Below are 26,340 nucleotides of genomic sequence, written 5' to 3' on the forward strand. Positions count from 1 at the left end.
ATTAAAAATACCCACAGAATTTGAAGAAGAGAAGGGAAAAAAAGTGGCACCATATTTAAATATATTTTAAGTAAAATTTCGGTTATGAGTGGAAAGGAATTAGAAAACTATGTTTCTTGTGAGCAGTGGCCAGAGAGAATGACAGTCATTTAGTTTTCTCACAACTTAAGGAAATATTTTTCATTCATTGAAATTAATTCAAAAATCATATTAAATGTAAGAAAGTAAAGACTGACAGTCTTGGTGGTTTAAATAAAAAAGTAAGTATTTTTAAAAAGCAACACATTTAATCTATTTCGTGTCCTCATTCCCAGTCATATTTTCTTTGCATTGCTACTTAGAGATGTGTTACATGAATCTGAAAAACAGTCATCAAAAAATTACTTACTTTTCTGTAAGGTTAACTTTTTTATTCATTAGCTGGACCAAATTCAGCACTTTGACAACCCAGGAATTGTATGCAGGCAACTGTCTTTTAAATGGAGCTTTATCTCAACAAAAATCGACTAGGAAATGGGCTGACAAAAGATGCCTATCTCTGTGGTCTAGAGTTGGCTTCCTATTAATGCCAAATTCATACCACTTTGGAGAAATATTTTTTTTCCCTGCCAGCTTCTGTCTCCTTTTCTATTACTTTATCTGTTTTGTTATATGTGAATCTAGATTCTGGTTTACAAATTTTGGCTGCAATAAATAGCATCATTTCATAAACAACTCTGAAACTTGGAATTCCTTGATACCAATATATAATGTTGTTGCTTTTTAAAGACTCGGCTACTTAGGGACAAAGTAAGAAAACACGGAGTAGAAAGAAAAGAAAAAAAAACTTTATATGTTATGAGTTGGTTTTTCCCTAGCCAATTATAATATCAGTGCCTTCTTTTGGAAGGAAGGTTTCATATAAATGCTCCAGAAAACCTTAGCTGTGCAGGAGAACCTGGCTCACCCCACAAATGTTTCCAGCACCTGGACAAACATCCCACTATATTGGTTTAAAGACCTGGTAATTTTTGCCTCTTAAAAATTTGAAAGATTTACAGGCCTCTACCTAGATAATTTTAAATACAGGAGTGGAGCTTCATGTTCCCCATGGTTGTTTTTTTTTGTTTTGCTTTTGAGACAGAGTCTCACTCTGTCACCCAGGCTGGAGTGCAGTGACGCGATCTCGGCTCACTGCAACCTCTACCTCCTGGGTTCATGCCATTCTCCTGCCTCAGCCTCCCGAGTAGCTGGGACTACAGGCGCCCGCCACCACGCTTGGCTATTTTTTTGTATTTTTAGTAGAAACGGGGTTTCACCATGTTAGCCAGGATGGTCTCGATCCTCTGACCTCGTGATCTACCCGCCTCAGCCTCCCAAAGTGCTGGGATTACAGGCGTGAGCCACTGTGTCGGCCTTCCATGGTTCTTTCAGTTTTTGATAACAGGAGAATTTTAAGATCTCATTCTAAGTGATTCTAAGAAGTATTTATTGGATTGTTGATTCATGCACTGTAACACCCCTTAGCTTCTTAAAAGTTACATAAATATTTCTCTTTTATTTAGCTAGGGTTTTCAAATGAATGAGCAGTACAAGGAGCTAGTGTATATAAAATTACTGCTGACTGCTCTTACTTACTACTTCCTTATGATACGGGCCTACTTTTGAGAAGCTGGACTGTGGCTGGCTTGGGTTGGCTCACTTGTGTCACCCAGAAGTGCAGTGATGGAGTTGGGATAAATTGAAAGGCAGAGGGAATCATTATTACTCTTCTGTGGGATAAAGGAAATGAAAATTTAAATAGACATGAATAACCTCTAGCTATACGAAGATCTGTAGTTTTCAAACTGGACATACAGACATTTGTCCATTAACTGATTTATACATTCAGTTATAAGGAGTTGGTCTCAAGTTCCCTGGAGGACGATAGTTATTTCTTTCACTTGGATCAGCTCTGATGCCTTGGTTATTAATACTCATTCAGTTAAAGTATTAGGTCATTTGAATACCTAGCTAAAACCAGTGACAAATAAGACAAAAGAAAGAAGTTAAGTTTCAGAAAACTATTAGCATGTACTTCAGACTTGTACATAGGACTCTAATGCATTGAGTGCCCCAGGTGTGTTACACAAAATGCTCATTACGTAACATGCTTTAGGATTGCTGAAATGGTTAGGTTCTTTATGTCAAGGGAGAAATGAATTACTAGAAAAATGAATTTTAAAGAATACTTTCATGAAAGTAAGGGATTCATTTCTTAGGAGAAAAATATGTAGGAATAACTAATGGAAATGGAATATGTATGTGGGATATAAATATGCCTAAATTAAAGCAAAGACAGCAGATTATTTTTACCACCATTGAGCAAGCCCACTGGGAGCAGGGAAGAGTTAATGACTCATAGAGAACTTTAAAACCCATTATGAGAAGGTGTACTTCCTATCAGAAAACACTTGAGAGTAGGCTGGGTGCCGTGGCTCACACCTGTAATCCCAGCACTTTAGGAGGCCGAGGCAGGTGGATCACTTGAGGTCAGGAGTTCGAGATCAGCCTGGCCAATCTGGTGAAACGCCGTCTCTACTGAAAATACAAAAATTAACTTGGTGTGGTGGTGCACACCTGTAATCCCAGCTACTCAAGAGGCTGAGGCGGGAGAATTGCTTGAACTGGAGAGGTGGAGGTTGCAGTGAACTGAGATCACACCACTGCACTCCAGCCTGGGCAACAGAGCAAGATTCCATCTCAAAATAAATAAATAAATAAATAAATAAAAAGAAGAAAACACGGAGAGTTCTGATTGAATATTTCAAGAAAGGAAATACTGTAAAAAGGATATTTATGGAAGTAGGGGAATAATTCAGGGGCTAAATTTCCATTTGATGGAAAACTTGAACATAAAAGAACATGCAGAAGACTGTGTTTTAGTAACCCAGCAATGAGTTAGACCACTGGGCCAGTGTTATGTATATACTATGTATCAAAACGGAGACATGTCAGATGTATCCCAGAGATGTAAAATAGGGATCTGGAAATATGAATCACTAATGATTATGGATTCTTAGAAAAGAGTGATAATTGGGAAGAGAGGAGTACAAAGACAATGAGATTGATATTCCCTCCATTTAATTTTTTGCTTTTTTGAAATATCCAAATGGTGGCATCCTTTTGGATGCCAAGAATAGGCCCTCAGTGTACTTCATGGTAAATGCCTTTTTATCTGTCCATAGAAGACTGTAAGGTCCTTGAAATTTGTTTGTTCTTTTCATCTTTGTATTTCCAGCTCTGTGGGGCAGGGCAAGCCTATTGTATAGCACACAAGCAATGCATGTTACTGAAATGGATCAATTATTGATGAGTAAATATTGGCTGAATGAAAAGAGTGCATGAAGATGGAGGTGGAGGTTGCTTGACAATATCAGCAACAGCTTCTCAGGCAGAAGCCTCCATGCAGCCTTAAGGCACATACAAATTTAATAAATAGAGACAAGCAGGGGAGCCGGGAATGAGGAGAAAATTAGTTGCAAGAAAATCTGAAGTATTGTCAATGAATTTCTTTATGAGTTCTTCAGTTTCCTAATACCAGTGCCAAGAATTATGCCGAGAGCATGAAAAATGGTTTGGTGGGGTAAGGGAGGAGTCAGAGAATTTATTCTCTGTTTAGAAGATGTCTAAATTAAGCATTAAACCCTAAACACAGTGTAATAGTAATTGGATTTTTGTCAGAGAAAGATGGCCCTAGGGAAAGAAGGGTGGCCTTAGTATGGTAGATTTGGTGGATTGGAGCAGACTGTGAGGAGTAAGTCAAGGGCTTGCCAAGGATAGTAAACATGTTGGAGAAGTTTATTAGCCATGAAAAGAGCTGAAGCAGTCTTTTGAGAACCTTAAAATTTCCATACTCTTCCTGAAGTTTGTATTTTAAAATAATAGCTTTTCAGAATGTAAAATCATAATGTCACCGCACTTCTTCACATTATTCATTTCCCACCTCTGAGATCCAGATGTAGCTGGGGTAGGCAGAGTATTGCGATCTGCATATCCCACCCCTCCTTTCACCTGGACATCAGCGGACTAGGGACAATTCCGATGGTACCTGGGAATTGCCATGGTGCACTGTGCATTTATCATGTGCAAGGATGGAGAGGAGATGAGGCGAGTGGTCTCTGGGGCAGCAAAAAGGGAGAAATTAGTGTTGACGGGGAAACAGCAAGTGTTTACTTCTTGTGGAACCAAGTTATTTAGCTTTTAAGAAAGCCGTCATTATACTGATATAATAATGGCTTTTTATTGTGAGTTGTCAACAGACAGTAATAACTTTTAATGAGGCCTCTAAAATAAGACCTTTATGATACCCATGTGTTTGGATTACTGTGATCCATTATTCTAACCTCTATTTTTTATTTTCCTCTTACAATGTGATTTATTATGTTTGGGGATTTAGTGATTAATTCCTTAGAGAATCTAATTTGGAGCTTAAACTAGTATTTTAACTTTTAGTACTGCTCATTTAAATGATTTCCTGTTTGCTAAATTTAGGAGAGATGAAAAGAACTTATTTTAACCATCAGAAATTGGAAGAAAGGGGTAACGAGTTTTTCATTTAAGAGAGTGGCCAGTGACTGAGAAGTTGCCAGTTGAATTGTGTTGACAAGTGAGATTTGTGCGAGTCCCCTAAGAATGCAACAAGAACATAATAAGCATATAAAAGCCATGGATTGTGTGGATGAGGGAGGAGCCTGGGAATGCAAGAGGAATGGCAATTATCATACGTTGAAATTACCGTCCCAGAGAAACACAGGCATCCTTACAATATATGTGTTGAAATTGTCTGCCTCCAAAAGATGAAACTCAGGAGAATAGTCCTGGGAAATACAGAAAGAATAATCTTTGGAAGTATGTCTTTTTGAAAAAATTTGCTTATCAGTGAATTATAGAGATGTGATAAATCATGCTTTGTGATGATATCATGAATAATCCCTGGATCGATGGGTTTCTTGCTATTTGCTGTAATTCCAGGTCATCCTCAGTGCCTGGTGTTTCTTAAATGAGTTCCCGATTTGCTTCATTTGTTCCCTTCTCCACGTCTCTGCTCTACTTACCACGAGCAGTCAATTGTGTCCCACTTGGATTTTCAGATAGCAAGTTTTGTGAACAAGTCAGCCATAGACATCTCGATCCTGCAGCGGTCCTTGGCCATTTTGGAGTCGATGGTGCTCAATAGCCATGACCTCTACCAGAAAGTGGCGCAGGAGATCACCATCGGCCAGCTCATTCCACACCTGCAAGGGTAAGCATGCTGAGATGCTCTGGGGAGGAGAAATGCTTCAGGAAGATGGCCACGGTGATGCACTGGGAAACATTTTGTGTTTTTATAGTTTGGTTAAATGTATAGAAAAAAATCTCAATTTGGCATATAACCAAACCATGTGTCACACTGGAATGGCATGGTTGCTTTCCCTTGGCCCCTGTCCCTCACTGAACTCCAGACTGGTTCTTGGCACTGCCTGTCCCCACACCTGGCCCTTGGTAAGCTCTCAATTTTAATGCATATTGGTAGATATTGGCAGAGTTTTACTTTTAAGAAGGTAAAACAGGATGATTTCTTCTCTTAAGTTCTCTTTCCTAAACCATCTAAGTTAATGTTTTCTGTGATATAATGAGTATTTTCATTGTTAGTTAGAAATGTAATGTTATGCCTTTTTGCTAGGAATTTTTAAAGGCAGGCTTCTTTCTTAGTTATGCTCAAGGTGATTCTAGTGAGTTGCTTCTTTTGTATTTTATAATACAATAAAGGTTTTTTTTGTTTTTTTTTTTTTTTCTAGTGGCTTGAGCTATAAAATGGAAGTAAGATAGCTGCCTCTGCAGCCTGCAGTCTTTGAGGCATTTTGCCCCTTCTTTCCTCCCTTAGGTAACTAGGAAGGTTGTCTCTGATGATACCAACCTGAGGAGGACTCTATTGTACAGTGCTACTTTAGAAATTATTTTGGGTTGCAGTGATAATAAACATTTTGAGCTCGCTCACACAGGAAAGGAGGTTATTGGAACAATACTGGGGTACCTTGTAGAATCCAGAAATGACATAAGTAGCTAAGCCTTGAGGAGGAGAGAAACCATAGCTTCCCTGGAGTCCTCAGCAGATGGCCTTTTCTCTAGAATTGTGGTTGGCACTACAATGACCCAACTCCCACTAACTCTTGCCCCTGGTCCAGTAGGTCGCAATTCTCAAGAGGAAACCCGATTGGCCCATTTGGGTTGGTGGTGCAGGGTGGGAATGGTTCTCTGAAATGTTAACTGTTGTGTTTATAATATAAACTACCAAAGTAGATTATATTAGATATTTTTTTCATTTGGAGGTGGGAGGATGATCAGCATTTAAAATTTAAGTCACAGAAGCTGAGGATTGTGGTGGCCTCAGTGATTGTGATCTCAGAATCATAATTCTTCAAAATGATGAGAATGTAGGTAGCTTCTCTAGAAATAAGACCAGTTTCACATTTCCTTTGAGTGTGAACTGTATTAATTTATATACTGTGTCTTTTCTGGGAATCTCAAAGGCACACATCTTCATCCCAAAGCACATTACCAAAGTGAAGAGTTTACTATTCTCCAAGTACTGTGCTAAGGATTTTATATGCATAATCTCATTTTACCTTCACAGCAATCCCATGAAATAAGTGTGTCTAACCCCATGTTGTAGATGAGGTAACTGTGCCTTGGGGGATACCCATGAACTTGTCCAAGGTCTCAGCCAGCCTGTGATGAACTGGGCTTTGCACCCTATCCTGGCCTGGTTCTAAGCTCCACTTCTGTCTCGCTGGCCTGATAAGTTATTCCTAAATGTAGCTCATAAGTCACTCTTTGTTTATGCCTTGAGTCCTCCTTATTTACTGTTTACCACATGCCTTACATTAGAGCTTTGTTTCATTTATTATTTCTGGTTGCTTTCCAGTGAAAATGAGATTTATAAACAAACACCCGTTCTTTTTGTTATTTAAATGTTTATATTTGGAAATAGAATTTTCGAATATGTAATAGAGCCACCCAATTAGCCCAAGAATGTAGAGACATCTGAAACTACTCCCTGATATATTTCTTGTATCAGACAGAAAATTACACATATGTACACACATATATACATACATACATACATACAGACAACTATTACTAGTAGTACATCAATTACAACATCCCCTAGGTTTATGCTTTCAATCTGAATAAGAGAGAAGGCTGCCTGTATTTCTGGGCATTCTGCACTGACCAGTGTACTGTGAGCTGGTAATACTAGTTGTGTATTTACCGCCTTGTGATGTTTGAAATGCATTCTCAGTGCTAAATGCATTTGCTAGGCCCTACCTTTGTCTCTCACTTGTTTTTGGGAGAGGAGGCTGATTTTGAGGCTTTTCAGGATTTGTCCCAGGGCTAGTCTCTTCTAACTTTGTGTTCTGATTTTCTGAATTGTTCTGTATCTTTACAGGTCAGATCAAGAAATCCAAACCTATACTATTGCAGTGATTAATGCACTTTTCCTGAAGGCTCCTGATGACAGGAGGCAGGTAAGTTGCATTTCTTTAGTCTAACGGCTATGTCAGGGCTAGGAACTTTGTGTGCAGAGAACGCCCTCTCCTTCCATCCGGGGACTCATTGGGCCACTCTGCTGTCCTGGCCACATATGGGCTCTCCACAGCAGCTATGTTCTGCTGCACAGCTGGCCCGCTGGGGTCCTTCCCAAATCCAGGGGCAAGTGGGTAGAGACGGTAAGCCCTTGACTGATGAGGGATGCTAGGAGTGTTCCAGCAATAGAGCCTTTTCATGAAATAAAATGCAACCTGGAAGACCAGATGTACAAAGGTGAAAACATTGCTGCTGGGTGGAAGCGGAGTTAGGAGTCCCCGCGACCTTCTGTCGTTTCATGGGATGCTCACTAGGGTGAGGGAAGTGCAGTCCTCGTTTTCTGGATCAGGAAAGGGAGACCCTGAGAGGCGCCACGTTTTTCCCACGGAGGGAGGCGATGGAAGGTGAGAGAACAGGAGGGATAATATGCAGATGGCTGCTCCTGGTGGATATAACTGCATTCCCATGTCAGAGGGGCTCCTTGCTTGGTGAGATTACTTATTTCTGTGTGTGGATGTGGCAGGGAAAATGGAGCCATCTCTTTCCTCTGTATAAAAAAAAACCAGGCGCAGTGGCTCACACCTGTAGTCCCAGCCCTTTGGAAAGCCAAGGTAGGCAGATATTTGAGGTCAGGAAGCTGAGACTAGCTTTGTCAATATGGCAAAACCCCATCTCTACTAAATATACAAAAGTTAGCCGGCCTGTTTTACAGCCGTGATAATACACACTGGTAATCCCAGCTACTCGGTAGGCTGAGGCAGGAAAATCACTTGAACCCGGCAGGCAGAGGTTGCAGTGAGCTGACATCACACTACTGCACTCCAGCTTGGGCGACACAGCGAGACTATCTTTAAAAAAAAAAAAAAAAGAGGAAGGAACCCCTTAATGTACATAGATGGAACCTCTCATTTGATGGTGTCCTTTGTCTGGAGATCCTTTATTTCTTCACGAAGGAAAGGAGCATTACAGAGGGGATGTGAAAAAGTGGAATTTTGCCTTGTCTTAGAATGTAGCTCACACCTCAAAATCCATTCATGTTTTTTCAATCAATGTGTCCTGTAATATGTTACCCTGGTCACAGTTTCCTTCCTTAAAAAAAAATAGGTGGAAATATGAGCTCTTTTCACCCACTTAGAAACTATGCTGAGGGTCTTGATGGCAGTTGCCAGTGAGTTCATTTAGAAGAAATTAGAAAGCGAACCTGCTACTGAATGCCATGACAAGAATTTTTGGATTTTATTTTACTTTTTCATTGCCAAGGATTTTAAATCTCAGTGACTAAACATGACGGCTTCTGGTTTGTTTTCCATTTAGAATTTCTTACTCATCCCCAGGGGGGCTATGTTTGCACAAGGAGTGGTGTCACTTAATAGTTTCCCGGATGTTTGATTTGGTGTTCGCTGGAACTAGGTGGAGGTGCCTGCCCTCCACAAGCCTGTGGTGGGGGCGCTCTTACCCTGGCTGGATTTTTAGGAGGGGCTTTGCAGATCTGAGGTGAAATCATGGATAGGGCTGCTTCTGTGATATTTTAGTCTAAATACCGAACTCATGGTAACTCCCAAGCAGCCCGGAAGTTGTCTGGAAGCTCTCACTGTGTATATCCACAAGCTTGACGTGGGCATTGGAGGAACTGGGTCCTTCTGCTGGCCAGACCAGGGACTTCTGGCCCAGCCACATGGTAGCTGAGTGTAGCGTGTGGGGTCAGGAAGGCTGCATTCTGATCTCAACTCTTGGAAGTTTCCTTTCCTTTCTCCATCTGTGAAAGAAGATGATGGATTAGAAGAGGTGAAAGTTCATGCCCACTCAAAAGGCCATTTCACTTGGATCTCTGAATCTAGACATGAATAAAATGCATACTGCATCTTATTTTATACCAAGCACTACTGTTCACTTGTTAAATTGGACTCTCATGACCATGGACAAATAGGGAATTTCAGGACATTGCTGATAATGGTAGTATAATGGAATGTCGACATAAGATTAGGTTTGGATTTTGTGAACCAAGTCTTTCTTTGAAAACTATGCAACATAAGACTGACAGGAAACAGTTTAGCTATATATTATTCTAATAAACTACCGCAAAGAGTAATAAACCACCTCAAAGTGTAGTCTAATAACCTTAAACCATTTAAGAAAAGATTCCAACTAAGAAAGACTGTATATAATTCAGCAGAAATTTATGAAGTATTATATGACTCAGTCAAGCTCTAAAAATAGCTACAACGTATTTAATTGACTTGCCCATGGAAAGGTGATGTGGACTTCATAAACTCTTGAAATTAAGAGTGTTATTAATCAAAGTAAAGGGAGTATCATGATTTTTAAATTTTAAAAAAATTCAGTAAGTAGCGAGATAGCTCTAAAAAGGGATTTCAGGTTCATAATGAAGAAAAGTTTGTTGGATATTATTTTCTGAAGGTCAGTAGAGGCCTGTAAAGCAGAAGACTGAGCTAACTGGTAATATCACATAGGTTGCTGTGGATTTATATTAACAGCTGAGCGTGTACACCTTAGTCTGGGCTCTATGTTCTAAGTTTCAGTTGGTCTGAATTTGACGTTGGCATTGCTGGCATATGTTCTGAAAAATTAAAAGTTCTGAATTTTTGGCAAATAGAAAAATTGACCAAAGTCAGCCATCAATGATAATATTATTGAGAGTCTGGCATGTGCCAGGCAGTGCTCAGTATTTTATATTACATTATTTCATTTTATTCTCATATTCAGAGAAAGCCACGTTATTTCTGTTTTATAAGTAAGGAAATTGAGACTCAAAGGGAGTAAACAACTTGACCAGGTTACTGAGCGGGTAAGAATCAGAGTTTGAGTCCCAACCTTATCCCTGCTTTTACCTGCAAAGCATCCCATCCAACGCCTGTCAAAGAGATGTCACTCACAGAATTCCCCTGTGTTTGCCAAATAAACAGCTCCCCGAAGCCTGGATAACACCAAGCCCATTTTCTCACTCCAATTAGATAGAAATGTAATCTAAACATGTATTTACTGGATTTGCAGGAGCACTATTTTTTGTTTTTGTTGGTTTTGTTTTGTTTTACCTGTTTAAAGCCTTAGAACCATTGCTTTTTTTGGGGTGCCTGATTCTACTTCAGTCAAATACTTTTTTAAAATTTCATCTTCTTTTTTTGACTTGGGCCAGACACATTCATAGGACTCCATTATCTGGCTTTTCTTGGAATTTGGAATGCTTTTAAACACTTATACCCTATTTCTGCTGTTACTGAAAAAAAAGCCCCCATGGTCAGAAGGACCTGTGCTATTTTTTCCTTTGCATCCGTGAAGTAGGCCTTACTGAGAGACGCCTGTGCTGGGACCTAGGGCAAAGCTTCTTCCTCTGGAGAAGGGTTCCAGAGGGTCTAGGGTTCCCCCAGGGGTGGAGGCCTTCCTTTCCCATGCCTCCGGGATGTAGGAGATTCTCTGTTTCCTGGCACAAATGGAGGGAAGGGCTGTGCTAGTTTTGTCGGGGAGGGGGTTGCTGTTAGGTGGGCAAATGCATCCTTTTGTTTACAACTTGCACCATTATTCAGTTCACTATTTCAATGGCAAATACGTTGCTGAGATCCCTTCCAAATTTCTCTACAAATGTTTATATACTTTGGATAAGCACTATTTAAAAAACTTGTTAGTTAAAAGATTTGGTAGAAAAATCAGAAAATACTAACTCAAAAGGAAGAAGTTTGAAAGATTCCTGTAATTATATTCCCAGAGGCAAAACCACTGCAATTATTTACAACTCTTGTGACTTTCATGGTGCTACTTCCCTGTTTGTTCTGTGCAAAAATTCTCCTAATACATCATTTTTTTCCCACCAAATGAGCATACTACATGCAGTGTAGTTTTTCTAAACTGCCTTTGAAACTAAACAATATTTTGTGGACATCTTTCCATGTCAGTATATCTGGATTCATATTTGTATCTATCTATATACTTTTACATAATTTTAATGCTATAAAATATTCCCCATGGATTCTCACATTTACTCCAACAATTCCTTACTATTAGACTAAGAAATGGAGGTATGAATATTTCTATTTTCTCTTTGACCAAGCTGCTGTTCCTTAGGAGGATAGTGTAAAATATTTATTTGTTATTTTATCAAGCATTTATTATCTTCTAGGTGTTAGACATTGTTCTTTGGGCTTGGAATACAAAAAAGAAAAAGACAGTTTCTGCTCATGAGGGACCCACAGCTTATGTAGACAATAAACATTGTAAACAGATAATTACAATGATTTCTTTAGTAGAAATTGGACATGCATTGTCCCTTCTAACTTTAAATTTTATAAACTGATAGGCAAACATAGGAACAGAAATTTTTGTTTCTGTTTTTATTTACGAGCAATAATTTCATGTTTTAAAGGAAAGAAATTAAAACAGCTATAGGATCCTTTGAGGCTTTTACTTGACATCTGGCCTAGAAGAAACAAAAAAACCACCACCAGTGGGCCTTTCTATGAAGACTGGGAAGAAAGCACTGCTTTCTATGCCTACTGGAAGGGAAAGTTCCTTCTAGGTTACCATTTGACTTGTTTCTCAATGCGTCATTGCTCCTGCTTTCTTGTTTTCAAGAGCGTGGAAGAAGACCTAGTATTGGATTTTGACTTGAGGGCCATCTAGCTTTTTTGTCACCTTACAGTATTTAAGCACTTTTCAATGCAGTGGGTCAGCAGGGGCATTCAAATAAAGTGGTCAACCTCTAACAGAGTCCTCTGAATTTCCATCCCTTCTTCTCTCCTGCTTGCTTTCCTTTCTGTGGTGGCGATGACGCCGTTAGGTTGATGTAGAGAGCAATGTTGACATCCTTGATTGTCCTCTGACTGTAAGTCACCCACGTTCCCTTTGTCAGCGTAAAGTGGGCCCTGCTCTCCCATGCTGCTCCTGTCTACCCCTGCTTGTATGCCCCCCTCAGAAATCTCCCCCACCCCCATGTTCTTGGTTCTCTTTGCTTTCTGCAAATTTGTTTTCACCTTGGTAGAAATCATGGTTCTGTTTTTAAACCATAGCTTAGTTTCTTCTCTACTCAGTAAGAGTAGCAACACCAAAAACACCCCCTGCCACAAAACAACAATCAAGTGTCTTCCTGAATATGAGCAGTATTTTTACTTTAAAATGTGTGCTCCAAGACTGTGCTTAATATGTTATTTTCCCTTAGTCTCTAATTGTCAATATTTATAAAAGGAGTCTGTGCATCATTTCCTTTAATAAAATCACCCTTGAATCCTCCATGCCACTCAGGAGATGCCAAGGCATGAAACACAACCTGTAGAAATCAGGCCTTGCAGAGCTCAGTGAGTGTAGACTCTAGAGCTTTGCATCACCCAGATATTTACCCTTCACTTAAACTCCACTCAGATCACTTACGTAGCCTGGTATATATATTACTCACTCTTGGGTTTTGCACAGATTAAGATGAAATGACTTTTAGAAGATATACTGGAATCTCCTTGCTACAGGCATGTGTTGCCTAATAAAAGCTTTCTGCACATACGTAGCCTAATAAAAGATGATGAGGCTTTCTAATAGAGAACGATTGCTTTGTTTGGAGTGCCTGATTTTTATTTAGCACCCACCTTCTTCTGGAAGGAAGAAATTCCTAAAGAAGAGAATTTTGCAGGTGCCAGATATATTTCCTTTGCTTTTGGACATGGCTTTTACATTCTAAATGGAACAGTCAAAAAAATAATTTGAATACTGCTGCCTGTTTGAGTTCATTATTTCATACGAAATACTGCTGATATACAGTTACGAAGCACACCCCAGGATAAAGTCATTTTTGGCCATGTCGAAATGTAGCTTTCTAACCTAAGCCTTTGTGTGGGCGTGTTTTTCTTCCACAGGAGATGGCGAATATTTTGGCTCAGAAGCAATTGCGTTCCATCATTTTAACAGTGAGTACCTATGTGCTGTGACCTCTTTGTGGGGGAGGAGTGGCCTGGTGCATGTATTAATCTCTTCTTTTGGCTTCAATCTGTGGTTTGTTCTGTGACTTGCTTCTGTGGTGAAGCAGTAGGAACTCTAAAGAAGGAAAAAGTGAGCTTTTGGAGTTGGAATAAATAAAGTCTTTCCCACAGGAATTGCCTCATTGGATCGGAGGGAGGGGTTTCTGGAACTGCCCTGGAGAGAAAGGAAGGGGGAAGGCATTCTGGCAGGAAGGATTGGATAGCTCTCTCAGTGGGGCAGGTTAGGGAAATCAGGCTTAAAAGATTCACCCTGATGAGGTTTTGCTCTTTTAATGAGAAAGCTAGCTGTAAACATATCAGGTACCAAGAGAAGTCCTGAGATGTTGAACATCAGTTTTGGGGCCCCCTGGCAAGAGAGAGGAAAGAAAGATAAAGATGGGAGCCACTCATTCGCTGCAATGCAAAATGACCTTAAACATTGGTGGAAAAAAAAGCCCTAAGGTGTCACCTTGTAAATGTTTAGAAATAAACCAAGTAACAAGATTTCCTGAGGTCTTACCCGCTATTTGACTTACCAGCTACTTGAAAGAAGCAGGTTGATTGATTGCCCTGCTTACAAAAAAGAAAAAAAAAAAAGGAAAAGAAAAGAAAGAAAAAGAAGAATTTCTTTTTGTGTGATTCCAAAGAGCAGTTCAGCAAGCTTACAGTTAAAAACACTTGGTCCTCAAATGCAGGTTTTAGCAGTATTCGGGTATGGTGAGGCCAACAGATCAGGAGGTGGCTGGCATTGAAAAGAAAAGTTTGTTAATTATAGTTCCCCAAAGGAGGGGGCATGCCGTGCCACTGGGGGATTGTGGGGGCAGGGGAAGCTTCTGAGTCGGGAGGCAGGGAAAGCCCAAGGAGATCTGGGTAAGAGCCCTTACTGTGGTTTTTGAGGGAAGGGACAAGTGAGGCCAGGTAAGCTGGCTGAGGAGGTTTGGGATTGGCTAGTTTGAATAATTTCAGTGGGCTGTGGAGTTTATGGGCTGTCTCTGGTTGTCTGGTACCTGGCCCTGGGTGGTTAGGGCAGGAGAACAGTGGTCCTAAGAGTAGGAGCCAGAGCTTGTAGAGGAGTAGGGTGTGGTTAACAAGGCTCTGGACTGGTTCATTTGCATATGAAAGGAGTCATTTATTAGCTCTAGGAATTGGCTAGATCTGGGAGGGGCAGTCTCTCCAGGGTCAACAAGGTCCCAGATGTCAAAACACCAAAAACAAGTGGCTAATACACGCACACACACACTATCCCCCCTCTCTCCCCAACCAATGCAAGTAAGCCATCAAAAATTAATGTTGAAAATAAATGTTCTAGATCCCAAAGCCAGTGGTAATGACTGCAATTTGTGACCAAGTTAGTTCGATTTTAAACTTCCTGGCTGTCAAGGATGACACGAAACATATGAGTGTAATTTTCATTGTTTGATAAAAAGAGGTCCCCCAGTTCTTTGGGAAAGATAAAACTTTTCCCTCTGGAACTGAAATCTGAAATGAACCTTGGGAGAGCATCTGAATACATCTAGGTCCAATTGTGGTTTTGGAAGTGCACAAGTATTCATAATTGCTGTCCTTCTTTATATTGGCTCTCAATAAATGTAGAAGCTGCAGCATCAATGTGTAGCTCAGTGTCTTCATATTACCTTGATGTGGCACTCAGGGTTAGAATGCCCTGAGAAGTGAGTGGCATTAATGACTGTGGCCACCCTGTCTCAAAAATCAACATCTCTTCTTTTATGAGATGTTGATGGCTGAAGTTTGAGGTTGGTACTCTCCTGTAAGAACTTGGAGGCAGTACTTTCGAGTTGCTAAGAAAAGAGATACCCACATACTTTGGATACTAAGTGTGTGCTATGAGTTAACATGCTATTCTGAAGACTGGAGGATAAGGGGTTTGATTTGCTCCTAACCATCCTGTTGTCTAGCTGCCCTGCTTCCCATAATTTTGGTTCGGTGACTTGGTATTCTCTGATTTCTCCCTGTCCTCTTTTTTCTATTCCTCAATCTTCTCTCACCCCTCCTTCTTTAATTGGCTATTTCAGCATGGCACTAACAGCTAGGGTGTGGATTGCAGGTGGATGCCAGGTTGAGAGGCACCCAGGCAGCACTCTAAGGACCTAGACTTCCTCTAGTCCTGGAGGAAGATCATTTTTCTCTACAATGGGGAACTTTGTCATTTACTGAATAGCCACTTAGAAGTTGGTTTGCAGCAGTCTACCCAGGAGCAAGTACAGATTCCCAAGAGAATTGGTCTTCCAGATAGCAAGGCATGACTGGGGCTAACATTTGAAATAACTGATGTGATGGATTGTTTCACCACATTGATCCGTTGTTTGGCATTTTTAATGTACGGCCAGAATCTGTGTTGAAAAGGCTGTGTGTTAGTCCCAAATGCTGAATGTTCAGTTGATGGCAGCTGTCCCATTTCTGGGCGGGGGTGAGGGGGTTGGGGGTGGACCTATCCAGTCGTCCTGTCCTGCCACTCCTTGTATGTTCTGTTTTCAGTTCTGTTTCTATGGGGAAGAGTCATTTTATCTTTCATTTAATTGTTAACAGTGAGTAAAGTAATTCACGAGCTTTTGCTGTCTGCTTTTGATGGTAGACATCCTTATGTAGCTCCCACAGTGGATTAAGACTTGATGAGCATTTTGCTTTTGTGTGTTCCTTGTGAAACTTTTCCCTGTTTTGAAGTGGGCTTACCTGTCAGACAGTCCTAGGGTAAGATAATGGCAAGATTGCTTCCTATGGGTATGCACCATGGGTTTTTCTGCTGTATGTGACAGATGCTTCCATTGGAGAAATCCACAGTTGTCTTGGAGACACCCCCATTTCAAGCACATCTTCTCTTGACTTATATGGCTGCTGTCACCAGTCCTTTTCCAGCGCTTTTCCCCTTCCACTCACGCCGGCCTACAGTAGGTTTTTTCCTGTACTCTGACCTGAAGATCAGGAACCTTCCTGGGCTCTGAAATGTAAAGGAAAGCTCTGAAATTCCCTGTGCCCTCGCCTACCTTCTCCATTCCTTGTACCTTCCAATGAAGACTGTGAGAGCCTACTTGAGGGTTAATTCTTGTTGTTTCCTTTTCTTTCTTTTTTAAAAAATTTCATTTGTGAACCATCTCCCTAGCATGTCATCCGAGCCCAGCGGGCCATCAACAATGAGATGGCGCACCAGCTGTATGTTCTGCAAGTGCTCACCTTTAACCTCCTGGAAGACAGGATGATGACCAAAATGGACCCCCAGGACCAGGTGAGTGCTCACTGGACAGCAGTTAAAGCATAGGACGGACAGAAAGTGTCATTAAAAGTCTTTTTTTGAGGTACCCTGCAACTAGGGAATTTCACAGTTTGAGATGATGTCGTTTTATTATCATCTCAGAACATAGGGGCATGGCTTCAAAATTAGGTGAATCCAGGATCAGAAAATATACCCAATGCATTCTTCCATTAGGCTCCAAACATGCATGTTCTGCCTTTATTGAATAAGAAAGTTTGATGTCACGTGACCACAGACCTTAGCCCCTGGGCCCAAGTACGTTTAATGGTAGTAGCTTTCGAGTCAAGTTCCCAAACAACTAGGGCCTCTTGGTGACTCTATGTGGCATTGATTCTACAGGGTTGAGGCAGCAATTTTCATCCTCTAGAGATCAGTGCCAAGAGTAGGGTCCCAGATTAAACCTGATTTCTGGGCCAGCATTTCTGTTGGTTGGCTGTTGGCTGTAGCTCTCTGCTAGGTCTCTTGTTGTGCATGAAAGGTTATATCTCCATTCAGAAGCCTTTGGGGACTTTTGCTGTGTGAGGGTAGAGTGAGAGGAAACAGCTGTGAGCCCTGCCGTAGCACATTTTCAGCTTAAACAGTGCTGCAGCTTTGGAAAGGAAAACACTCATTATTGGCACGTGAGGGCCTGATCTGTTGCAGATGTGAACTGCGTATGTGAAGTGTGTAGCCACCGCGGCACTTCATTCATGGAGCAAGGCCATGCAGTTAAGAATGATGGAGAGGCTTTGAGAGGCCGTGAATGTGCCCCACGTTTTTGGCAAGGTGTGGTCATCCCAGGGAGAGGAGACTGTCATCTTACCACTTCTAGTGACAGAGAGCAATGCGTCTTAATATTGAGTGACCCTCTTTGCTTGGAAACCCTTTTAAAAATGTATTTATATGTTTATTTTATAGTGGTGGGATATGTATAACATAAAGTTTACTATTTTAACCATTCTTAAGTGTACAGTTTAGTGGCATTAAGTACATTCACATTGTTATGAAACTATCACCACCATCCATCTCCAGAACTCTTTTCATCTTGCAGAACTGAAACTCTGTACCCATTAAACACTATTTCCCCATTCCCCTGTCCTCTTAGCCCCTGGTAACCACCATTCTACCTTCTGTCTATGAATTTGACTACTCCAGAGACCTCATATAATTGGAATCGGACAATATGCGTATTCCTGTGTCTGGTTTATTTCACTCAGCGTAGTATCTTCAAAGCTCATCCATATTGTAGCATCTATTGGGAATGCCATCTTTCAAAGGCTGGATAGTATCCCATTGGATGTCCACGCCACATTTTGTTCATCCATTTACCCTTGGATGGACACTTGGGTTGTTTGCACCTTTGACCCTTTCTTTCTTTTTTGTCCTGTGTTTATTTCCATGAAGTAACTTAGTGGGGTGAGGCACTTTGGGTACCTCTTACTTTGTTCCCAACTGTACAGTATCCCCAGTTTCTCTAGCTTAGCTTTCTCCAATCACGACCCTTCCATCATATCTGGGCCTCTCAGTTAAGACTGCACTGGACCATCAATATTCGTGCTCCAGATGACTACTTGGCTAAGAGGACCACTGTGGAATACAGCTAGGCCTGACCAGCAGGGAGACTGACAGGGGAAGACCGGTCTGCAAAGCTGTAACTTAGAACATTGGTTCTCTTTTATCTGTTTTTCTTTTGCCTGAATGCAGTGATTCATTTAGACCCCAGGGAAAGAGGGAGTATATGTAATGTCACACAATGAAAGCAGCTTTTTCCCCTCCCTTTTCTTTCTACTCCCTGTTTCCTTCAGGCTCAGAGGGACATCATATTTGAACTTCGAAGAATTGCTTTTGATGCCGAGTCTGAACCTAATAACAGCAGTGGCAGCATGGAGAAACGCAAGTCCATGTACACGCGAGATTATAAGAAACTTGGCTTCATTGTAAGTAAGCTATCTCCAGTATGCGCTCTCCCTCCAGCCTTCCCGGGCCTGACCTCAGCCACATAACTGATGTCTCTTCCGAGCGTGTGGTCCTCTTGCGCTTTACAGAATAGTTTCCACATTTCCAGATGTTTAGCTGGTTTAAGCAGGATCACATGAAAATCTCTTCTGGCTTCAGTGAAATGGAATAACTTGCACAAGTGTGACTAATACTGAGTTTGTTTATTCAGTTCTGATTAAGTGTAACCAAGAGTAGTTCGGCCGGGATGCATCTCGACTTCATTAAATCTACTTCACAAGACGCTTAAGATTTGTGTTTGACTTAAATGAATGATGGCAGCTGTGGGATGGATCTTATTATTGGGTTAGTGAGTGGATTACTTACATACATCAATTTTATATCAAAGTCAAATTGAAAGTCTCCTGAAATTTAATCATGATGACATTAACACAATTTATGTTTGCTTAAAAGGCCTCTCTTGCTATGAATTTTAATAGGTTGTCTCCTAGATTTTTTTTTTCAGTTTGCAAATCAGAACACAGCTTGTCCCGAATATAATCCATTGTTTTTATTCCTATTTGCATTATGTTCTTGATTTTATCCCCATGAAGTCTCTGAGTGACCTTAAGCTAATATCAAATTCTGCAGGTGTAAAATTGGATTTCCATTTTAATCCCCATCATAAATGGCATTACTGAGATTTTGGCTTCGGTGATTAGAAATCACCAGGCCTTATTTTATAATTTCAAATACTCTTTCCTTGGAAAAAAAAATATATGTGCTATATATATATATATGTGTGTGTATATATAGTGTATATGTTTTATATATATGTATTTGTGCATATACATATACACAGACACACCCAAATATACGTATATACACACAATGTATATATCTGTATATATACACACTATTAATATTTATATGTAATTTGACAAATGGTATCGTGCTTTGTGTGTTATTTGAGAAGCCTTGTCTTTCATGGGAATATTCTTTGAAAATGTTTTCATATTACTTAACATGTACTGTGTTTCATTACTGATTTGTTTTTCATTATTTAGATGTAATGCAATGTATTTAACCAAGCCCTTTTACTAAATGATTCAATGCTTTGAAATTACCATAAGTCTATAATTAATATCTTACAGCCCAGAATGTATGCACACCCATGCTCACATTACTAGGATAAATTTGTGGAACTGTACTTTGTATAAGATGTTTTCAAGGCTCTTGATACTGTCAAATTGCTTTCCAAACACAGAAAGTCATGCCCATTTTAACCAGCAGTGGGTCAGACTGATCATTTCTTTAACTCTCCAGTAGTGTCTCTTAAACTAAAAATGCCTAAAAACCTAAAAAACTAACACTCTTAACAAGTTATTGTTTTTCTAGTGTTAGTTTTAATATGACATTTTAAATAAGAATACTTACTGAATATTCAGCTTTGCAGCTTGCCTTACAGAGGTATTCTGAAAATATTTTTATATCATCATATTTTATATTTCGACCTTGGCATTCCACTTTATCTTTTAGTTGAATAAGTTTTTAAAATTTTTAGCAAAAAGTGTCATGACTGGTGGAGCGGGTGAGTTTCCTGTACTTGTGTGTGTATGACCAAAAGCTCCAGGGTGGCAGTGACCTTGCTGGCAGAGCCACTCTGCCAGAGCGATGGTCCAGGGAAGGTGGATGGGACTCACTTTCTGCCTCACCCTCGATTCCTTCCAAGTTTTACTTTTATGTGGTAAGCAAGACGTATCGAGGTCACTTGGGAAGCTTTGCGAAATCGCGCAATCTCTCTTACCCTCAAGTCATACCAAAATTACCAAGGAAGAATCAGGGCATGTACATTTGGAAAATACTCTTAATTGATTCCTCTCCTGAAGGAGAGCCGGGTTCTAAGGTGCTCCTGTGACTGCAATTTTATCATCTTCCTCCTGCCAGTGCCTGGATTTCTTCTGAGCTATGTTGAAAGTCCAAAACCTGAATTCTTTCCATGTGCTGTCCCGGGGATGCATGTGTTTCCGTCCCAGTAGTGGTTTTCCTCGGGGGTAGTTGGATCCCAGAATGCACAGTATGGAGGGACTGAGGAGAGAGGGAGGTTGTGGGATGACCGCATGGAGGAAATAGGATTACTGTAGAATCTGGGTCCCTGTGAGGGGTATCTGGAATGGGAGTGTGTGCTATGAAGCATCTCGTTTTTATTTTCAGGCCCTGTTCTTACGTGAGGTGACCAGGGTATTCCATGAGCCAAAATCGGAGTAAATTTTCTCAGTGTAGCTCCATCTGTCTAAACATTCTTGTTAATTCCTCGTACAGCTTAGTCTTGGTGTGTCTCTGTCTTAGTTTTCCCTGTCTGGGGAGTGTTCTGCTTCATGAGTACAGAATAATAGTTTTTAAATTTTTTTTATTTTTTATTTTAACAATGTTAATTGGAGGTGGTGTTAAGACCTTTAGCACTTACGAGGACTTGAAAAGTCATCCTAGAAAAAGCAAAGACCCTGCACAGAGAATAATCACAAGAGAGTGTTGATTTTCTTTCTTTTTCCATGGTTCTTTTTTAGTTTTTGATTTTAGTTCTTCCCCTGCAACTTCTCCCAGGCCACAGTCTTGCCTCAGAGAGTTGAGAAGTTGGAACGACTATTTAGTAATGATTTTGAATGCTGGAAATGATCCAACAACTTTTGACAAGCAGATATTTTTACTTTGAGTACCCAGTCAGCCAGAAATAGACAGGCCTCAGTAAACAGAACCGCATGGTCATGGCACCATCTAGAGACGGTCTTGGGAAAACGCTGAAAGCTAGCTGCTGATACCAGGGTCTGGCTGCAAAATCTCTAGATGCTGTAAGCAACCCCATGCAAGATTCTCTCTGTACTTCCCAAAGAGGAGTCATCTTGCCTGTTAAACTCCTTACTGAACTTTAAGGATTAATTTGAGGTTGGGATCATCTTTTGGATCACTTTGAAGAAAAGTTCAGTTCATAAGATGAAGACTGCTATTTCTCATTTTTCTGCTCCCAAGTAGGCAATGCCCAGGAAGCATCACATGACAAGGTTTTGGAGTTCACTGGGCCTAGATTTAATTTTAGCTTTCCTGCTTTTGAGCCATGGGCCAGTGGTTCAGTCATTTAACCTGTTTGGGCATGGGTTTTCTCAGCTGTGAAACTGGGCAGCATCTTTTCCATTTTGAGGTTATGGGAGGGCCCCACAGGACCGTCTGCCCATGACTAGCACAGCAGCTGGAACTGAGGTGCACTCAGCCAGTGCTACTTCCCTTTCTTCCTTTTGGAGAGAACACATCATAGAAATCATCTGCAGTCTTTTAAGTTTTCCAAGTTAAAAGGGGCCATTGCTCCAACAAGGCAAGAAGAACAATTTATTAGAGGATAATAAACCACAACACCTTTGAGGAGGCAGATGGGTGTCACATTCCTTCTCAGCACAACATCCCAGTGGAGCAGATTTTTCTGATAAACTAATTCTAAAGTCACAATCTAGGTGGCTGAGTGGCTTGTAAGGTTAGTCATAACACAGAAAAGGTGCTTCGTCTTCTTTCTGAGAGCTCGTTTTGCTTTTTGTTTTTTAGGTAGAGTTTTACTCTTGTCGGGTGCCCACCACCACGCCCAGCTAATTTTTTTTTCTTTTTAGTAGAGACGGGTTTCACCATGTTGGTCAGGCTGGTCTCAAACTCCTCACCTCAGGTGATCTGCCCATCTCGGCCTCTCAAAGTGCTAGGATTACAAGCATGAGGCACTACCCCAGCCATCTTCTAAGATCTCTGTTACTGATTTCTCTGGTTTCAAAATGGACAAGCCTTTGTAGGTCCCTTGGTGGGAAGAGACAGAGTTGTCTGCGATAATGCTGTTCTTTTTTTTCTGAAACAGAGACTCGCTCTGTCACCCAGGCTGGAGTGCAGTGGCACAGTCTCTGCTTTCTGTAACCTCCACCTCCCAGGTTCAAGTGATTCTCCTGCCTCAGCATCCTGAATACCTGGGACTACAGGAGTGTGCCACCATGTCCAGCTAATTTTTGTATTTTTAGTAGAGACGGGGTTTCGCCATGTTGGCCAGGCTGCACTCAAACTTCTGATCTCAGGTGAACCACCCACTTTGGACTCCCAAAGTGCTGGGATTACAGGTATGAGCCACTGTGCCCCTCCGGGATAATGCTATTCTTAGTGAAACTTCTAAGAAAGGGCACATGGATTCCTGAGAGTAATGGAAGGCAGATGCTTACCTCTACGATGACTTTATTTTGAGAACAGGGGAAATGCTATCTACAAACTTGTCCCTCTTGATTGTAGCCACCAAGACCTGTGCACCATGGCTTTCACACTCTGCAAAGTGTTATGTTCATGGCTAGAGCCCTTTCAGAGTTTGTCTCTGGTTTGATTTCCAATTTGTAGCCTATTTGTGAATTTTTCCTTGTTCAGTCTAGTGGATGAGCGTGAAAAAGGAGATGTCTGTAGTTCATCTTTCTGATCCCTTCTGAATCAAAGCAGATATTAAAATCAGACAAGGCTTTTTTTTTCCCTAGCTGCTTTGTTTTCCTTTTCTTTATATTGACTGGGGAGAAAATAAGCTGTTTTTGTTTTTGTTTTTGTTTTTGTTTTTAAATTGTTTCTAAACGATATAATGTGTTTTAACATGAAACATTTTACAAAAATTTTTCATAATATTTCAAGATCATCCTGGAGGGAAAAATGACTAAAATGTGAAGGTGGAAGAGGTTATGGGTAACGGTAAAAACATTATTTCAGAATTAAGGTTCATGTTCAAATTTTTAAGAGGATTTTCTACCTTCTTGGGTGATAGAAAATAATTACCTGTAGTTACACAAGTATAATTATACCAAATTACATATGCAGGGGTTGGTGTCATCTTAATACAGTTTTTCACCAAGTAGAGATGGCAGGGGATTAAATGAACTGCATATTTATATTTTTCTTTCTCTATCTCTGTCTCCATCCTAATACTAAGGAAGGGAAGCATCTTTGTCTCAATGCTACTAGGTGTCAATAGTCATTGTGAGAGTAACCTTGTCATTAAGCTTGGGCTGTAGGTTTGGGTTGCTGACATCGATTTCTGACTCTTCCACTCACAGGCTGAGTGACTTGGGCAAGGTACTTGACGTTTTCATGTCTCTTTTTTATTCTTTAAAATGAGGGGTAATAATTTTCTCTATCAATACGTGTGTTGTGTAGATTAAATTAGTAGATACTTGTAAGTTGTTCAGAGCAGTTCCTGCTACATAGTCTGTGAATCTAGATGCTATTATTACCATGTTATGATTGCTATTAATACTGGAACGGCACCCAGTGCTCTGACACCATGATGGATTGTGATGGCAGAATGTGAGAGTTGTAGGTTGTCCCAGGAGGGTAATGTGAAATGCGTGGTGAAAGTAACAGTTAAAGGCGAAAGAACACTGGGTGCTTGGGAAACTGCAGGTCATTTATCATGGCCAGCGTTTATGTTGCAAACAGAGACAGAAGTTGAGTTGGCTTTAGGAGTGAGGGAAGAGTTATAGAAGAATTTTAAATTCAAAGGGCTTTGCTGTATACAATCAGTCCACATTATTCATGGATTCCATATTTGCAAATTTGCCTATTTGCTAAAATTTATTTGTAACGCCCAAATCAATATTCAAAGTGCTTTTTTAGATCATTCTTGGACAAATGCATAGTGGCAAAAAAATTTGAGTTGCCCAACTCAGATGTTACAGCTGAAGTCGAACAAGACAACAAGCCACCGCCCTGCCTTCCTGTTTCAGCTCTCATGCTTCAAACAGGTGTCCCTTTCCCAGTCTGTCTAGGCCACGTTTTTCTCACTTTTGTGCTTCCTGCTTTCTGATGGTAATTTCAGTTTCACATGGCCCTTAAATGTAGTGCTGAAGTGCTGTTTCAGTGTTTCGAAGTGTAAGAAGGCTGTGATGTGTCACGCAGAAAAAATACAAAAATATACGGGTTAAGCTTTGTTGAGGCAGTCTAGAACTGTTGGCTGAGCATTCAATGTTAATGAATCAACAACGTATACTAGATAGGGTGTCTTTAAACAGAAACACACATAAAACAAGGTTATATATTCACTGGTTGGCAAAAACGTTATGGTCAAAGGCTCGCAGAAACAATTCTATATTGTTCCTAGGAGCAATGGTTCAGTAGTTAACTTACTTGCAGCAATATTCTAGGACACAAATACTGCAAATAAGAAGAGTCTACTATACTGGGAAGTCCCCAGGGAGCTTTTGGGCAGAAGTAAACTATGGAGAGGAGAATCCCAGAGGCCCCCCGTCTGTGATAAGTGGGGAGGAGAAAGTCTGCTCTTAAATGGTAATGAGAGGTGAAGCCAGCTGGGCTTCTGGGTCGGGTGAGAACTCTGTGTCTAGCTAAAGGATTGTAAACGCACCAATAAGCACTCTGTGTCTAGCTAAAGGTTTGTAAATGCACCAGTCAGCGTTCTGTGTCTAGCTAATTGGGTAGGGGACTTGGAGAACTTTTCTCTCTAGCTAAAGGATTGTAAGTGCAGCAGTCAGCACTCTGTGTCTAGCTAAAGGTTTGTAAATGCACCAATCAGCACTCTGTAAAAACGGACCAATCAGCACTCTGTGTCTAGCTAAAGGTTTGTAAATGCACCAATCAGCACTCTGTAAAACGGACCAATCAGCATTCTGTAAAATGGACCAATCTGCTCTCTGTAAAGTGGATCAATCGGCATGATGTGGGTGCCGCCAAATAAAGGAATAAAAGCAGGCCACCTGAGCCAGAAGTGGCAACCAGCTCGGGCCCCCTTCCATGCTATGGAAGCTTTGTTCTTTCGCTCTTTGCAATAAATCTTACTGCTGCTCACTCTTTGGGTCCGCGCCGCCTTTGTGAGCTGTAACTCTCACTGCGAAGGTCTGCAGCTTCACTCCTGAAGTCAGCAAGACCAGGAACCCACTGAGAGAAACGAACAACTCCGGACGTGCTGCGTTTATCAACTGTAACACTCACCGCCAAGGTCTGCAGCTTCACTCCTGAAATAAGCGAGACCACGAACCCACCAGAAGGAAGAAATTCTGGACACATCCAAACATTAGAAGGAATAAACTCCGGACACGCCATCTTTAAGAACTATAACACTCACCGTGAGGGTCTGTGGCTTCATTCTTGAAGTCAGTAAGACCAAGAACCCACCAATTCTGGACACATTTTGGCGACCACGGAGGGACCATCATCTGTTGCCAAGCAGTGGCTTCATTCTTGAAGTCAGTGAGACCAAGATCCCAGCAATTCTGGACACATTTTGGTGACCCAGATGGGACCATCACCTATCGCCAAGTGGTGAGACTATTGCATATTGCCAAGCGGTGAGTACCATCGGACCCCTTTCACTTGCTATTCTGTCCTGTTTTTCCTTAGAATTCGGGGGCTAAATACCGGGCACCTGTTTTCCAGTTAAAAGCGACTAACATGGCCACTGGACTAAAGACACAGCTGTCAGGCTTTCTGGGAAAGGATTCTCTAGCAACCCCTGACTCTTCGGAGTTGGGAGTGTTGGTTTGGCTGGAACCAACTCCCGCTTCTCCTGTGCTTCTGGGCTGAGCCAAGGGTGGACAGAGAGGAAAGCCATGC

General features: G+C 41.0%; 1 protein-coding gene across 4 annotated transcripts in view; it reads left to right on the forward strand.

Moving 5' to 3' along the window:
- ELMO1 (engulfment and cell motility 1) overlaps nucleotides 1-26,340 on the forward strand; it is a 597,137-nt gene that overhangs the window by 224,879 nt on the left and 345,918 nt on the right. For 3 of the 4 annotated variants that reach the window (XM_011972891.1, XM_011972881.1, XM_011972896.1), the window contains exons 9-13: nucleotides 5,112-5,263; nucleotides 7,451-7,529; nucleotides 13,440-13,490; nucleotides 16,660-16,782; nucleotides 18,594-18,725. In XM_011972891.1, the coding sequence (XP_011828281.1) occupies nucleotides 5,112-5,263; nucleotides 7,451-7,529; nucleotides 13,440-13,490; nucleotides 16,660-16,782; nucleotides 18,594-18,725 (537 nt within the window). Of the gene's footprint in view, nucleotides 1-5,111; nucleotides 5,264-7,450; nucleotides 7,530-12,376; nucleotides 12,422-13,439; nucleotides 13,491-16,659; nucleotides 16,783-18,593; nucleotides 18,726-26,340 lie in introns of all 4 variants that reach the window. The other variant, XM_011972876.1, reaches the window with a different exon arrangement.

This window comes from Mandrillus leucophaeus, unplaced genomic scaffold, assembly GCF_000951045.1.
Source record: "Mandrillus leucophaeus isolate KB7577 unplaced genomic scaffold, Mleu.le_1.0 Scaffold100, whole genome shotgun sequence".
Classification (NCBI taxonomy): Eukaryota; Metazoa; Chordata; class Mammalia; order Primates; family Cercopithecidae; genus Mandrillus; species Mandrillus leucophaeus.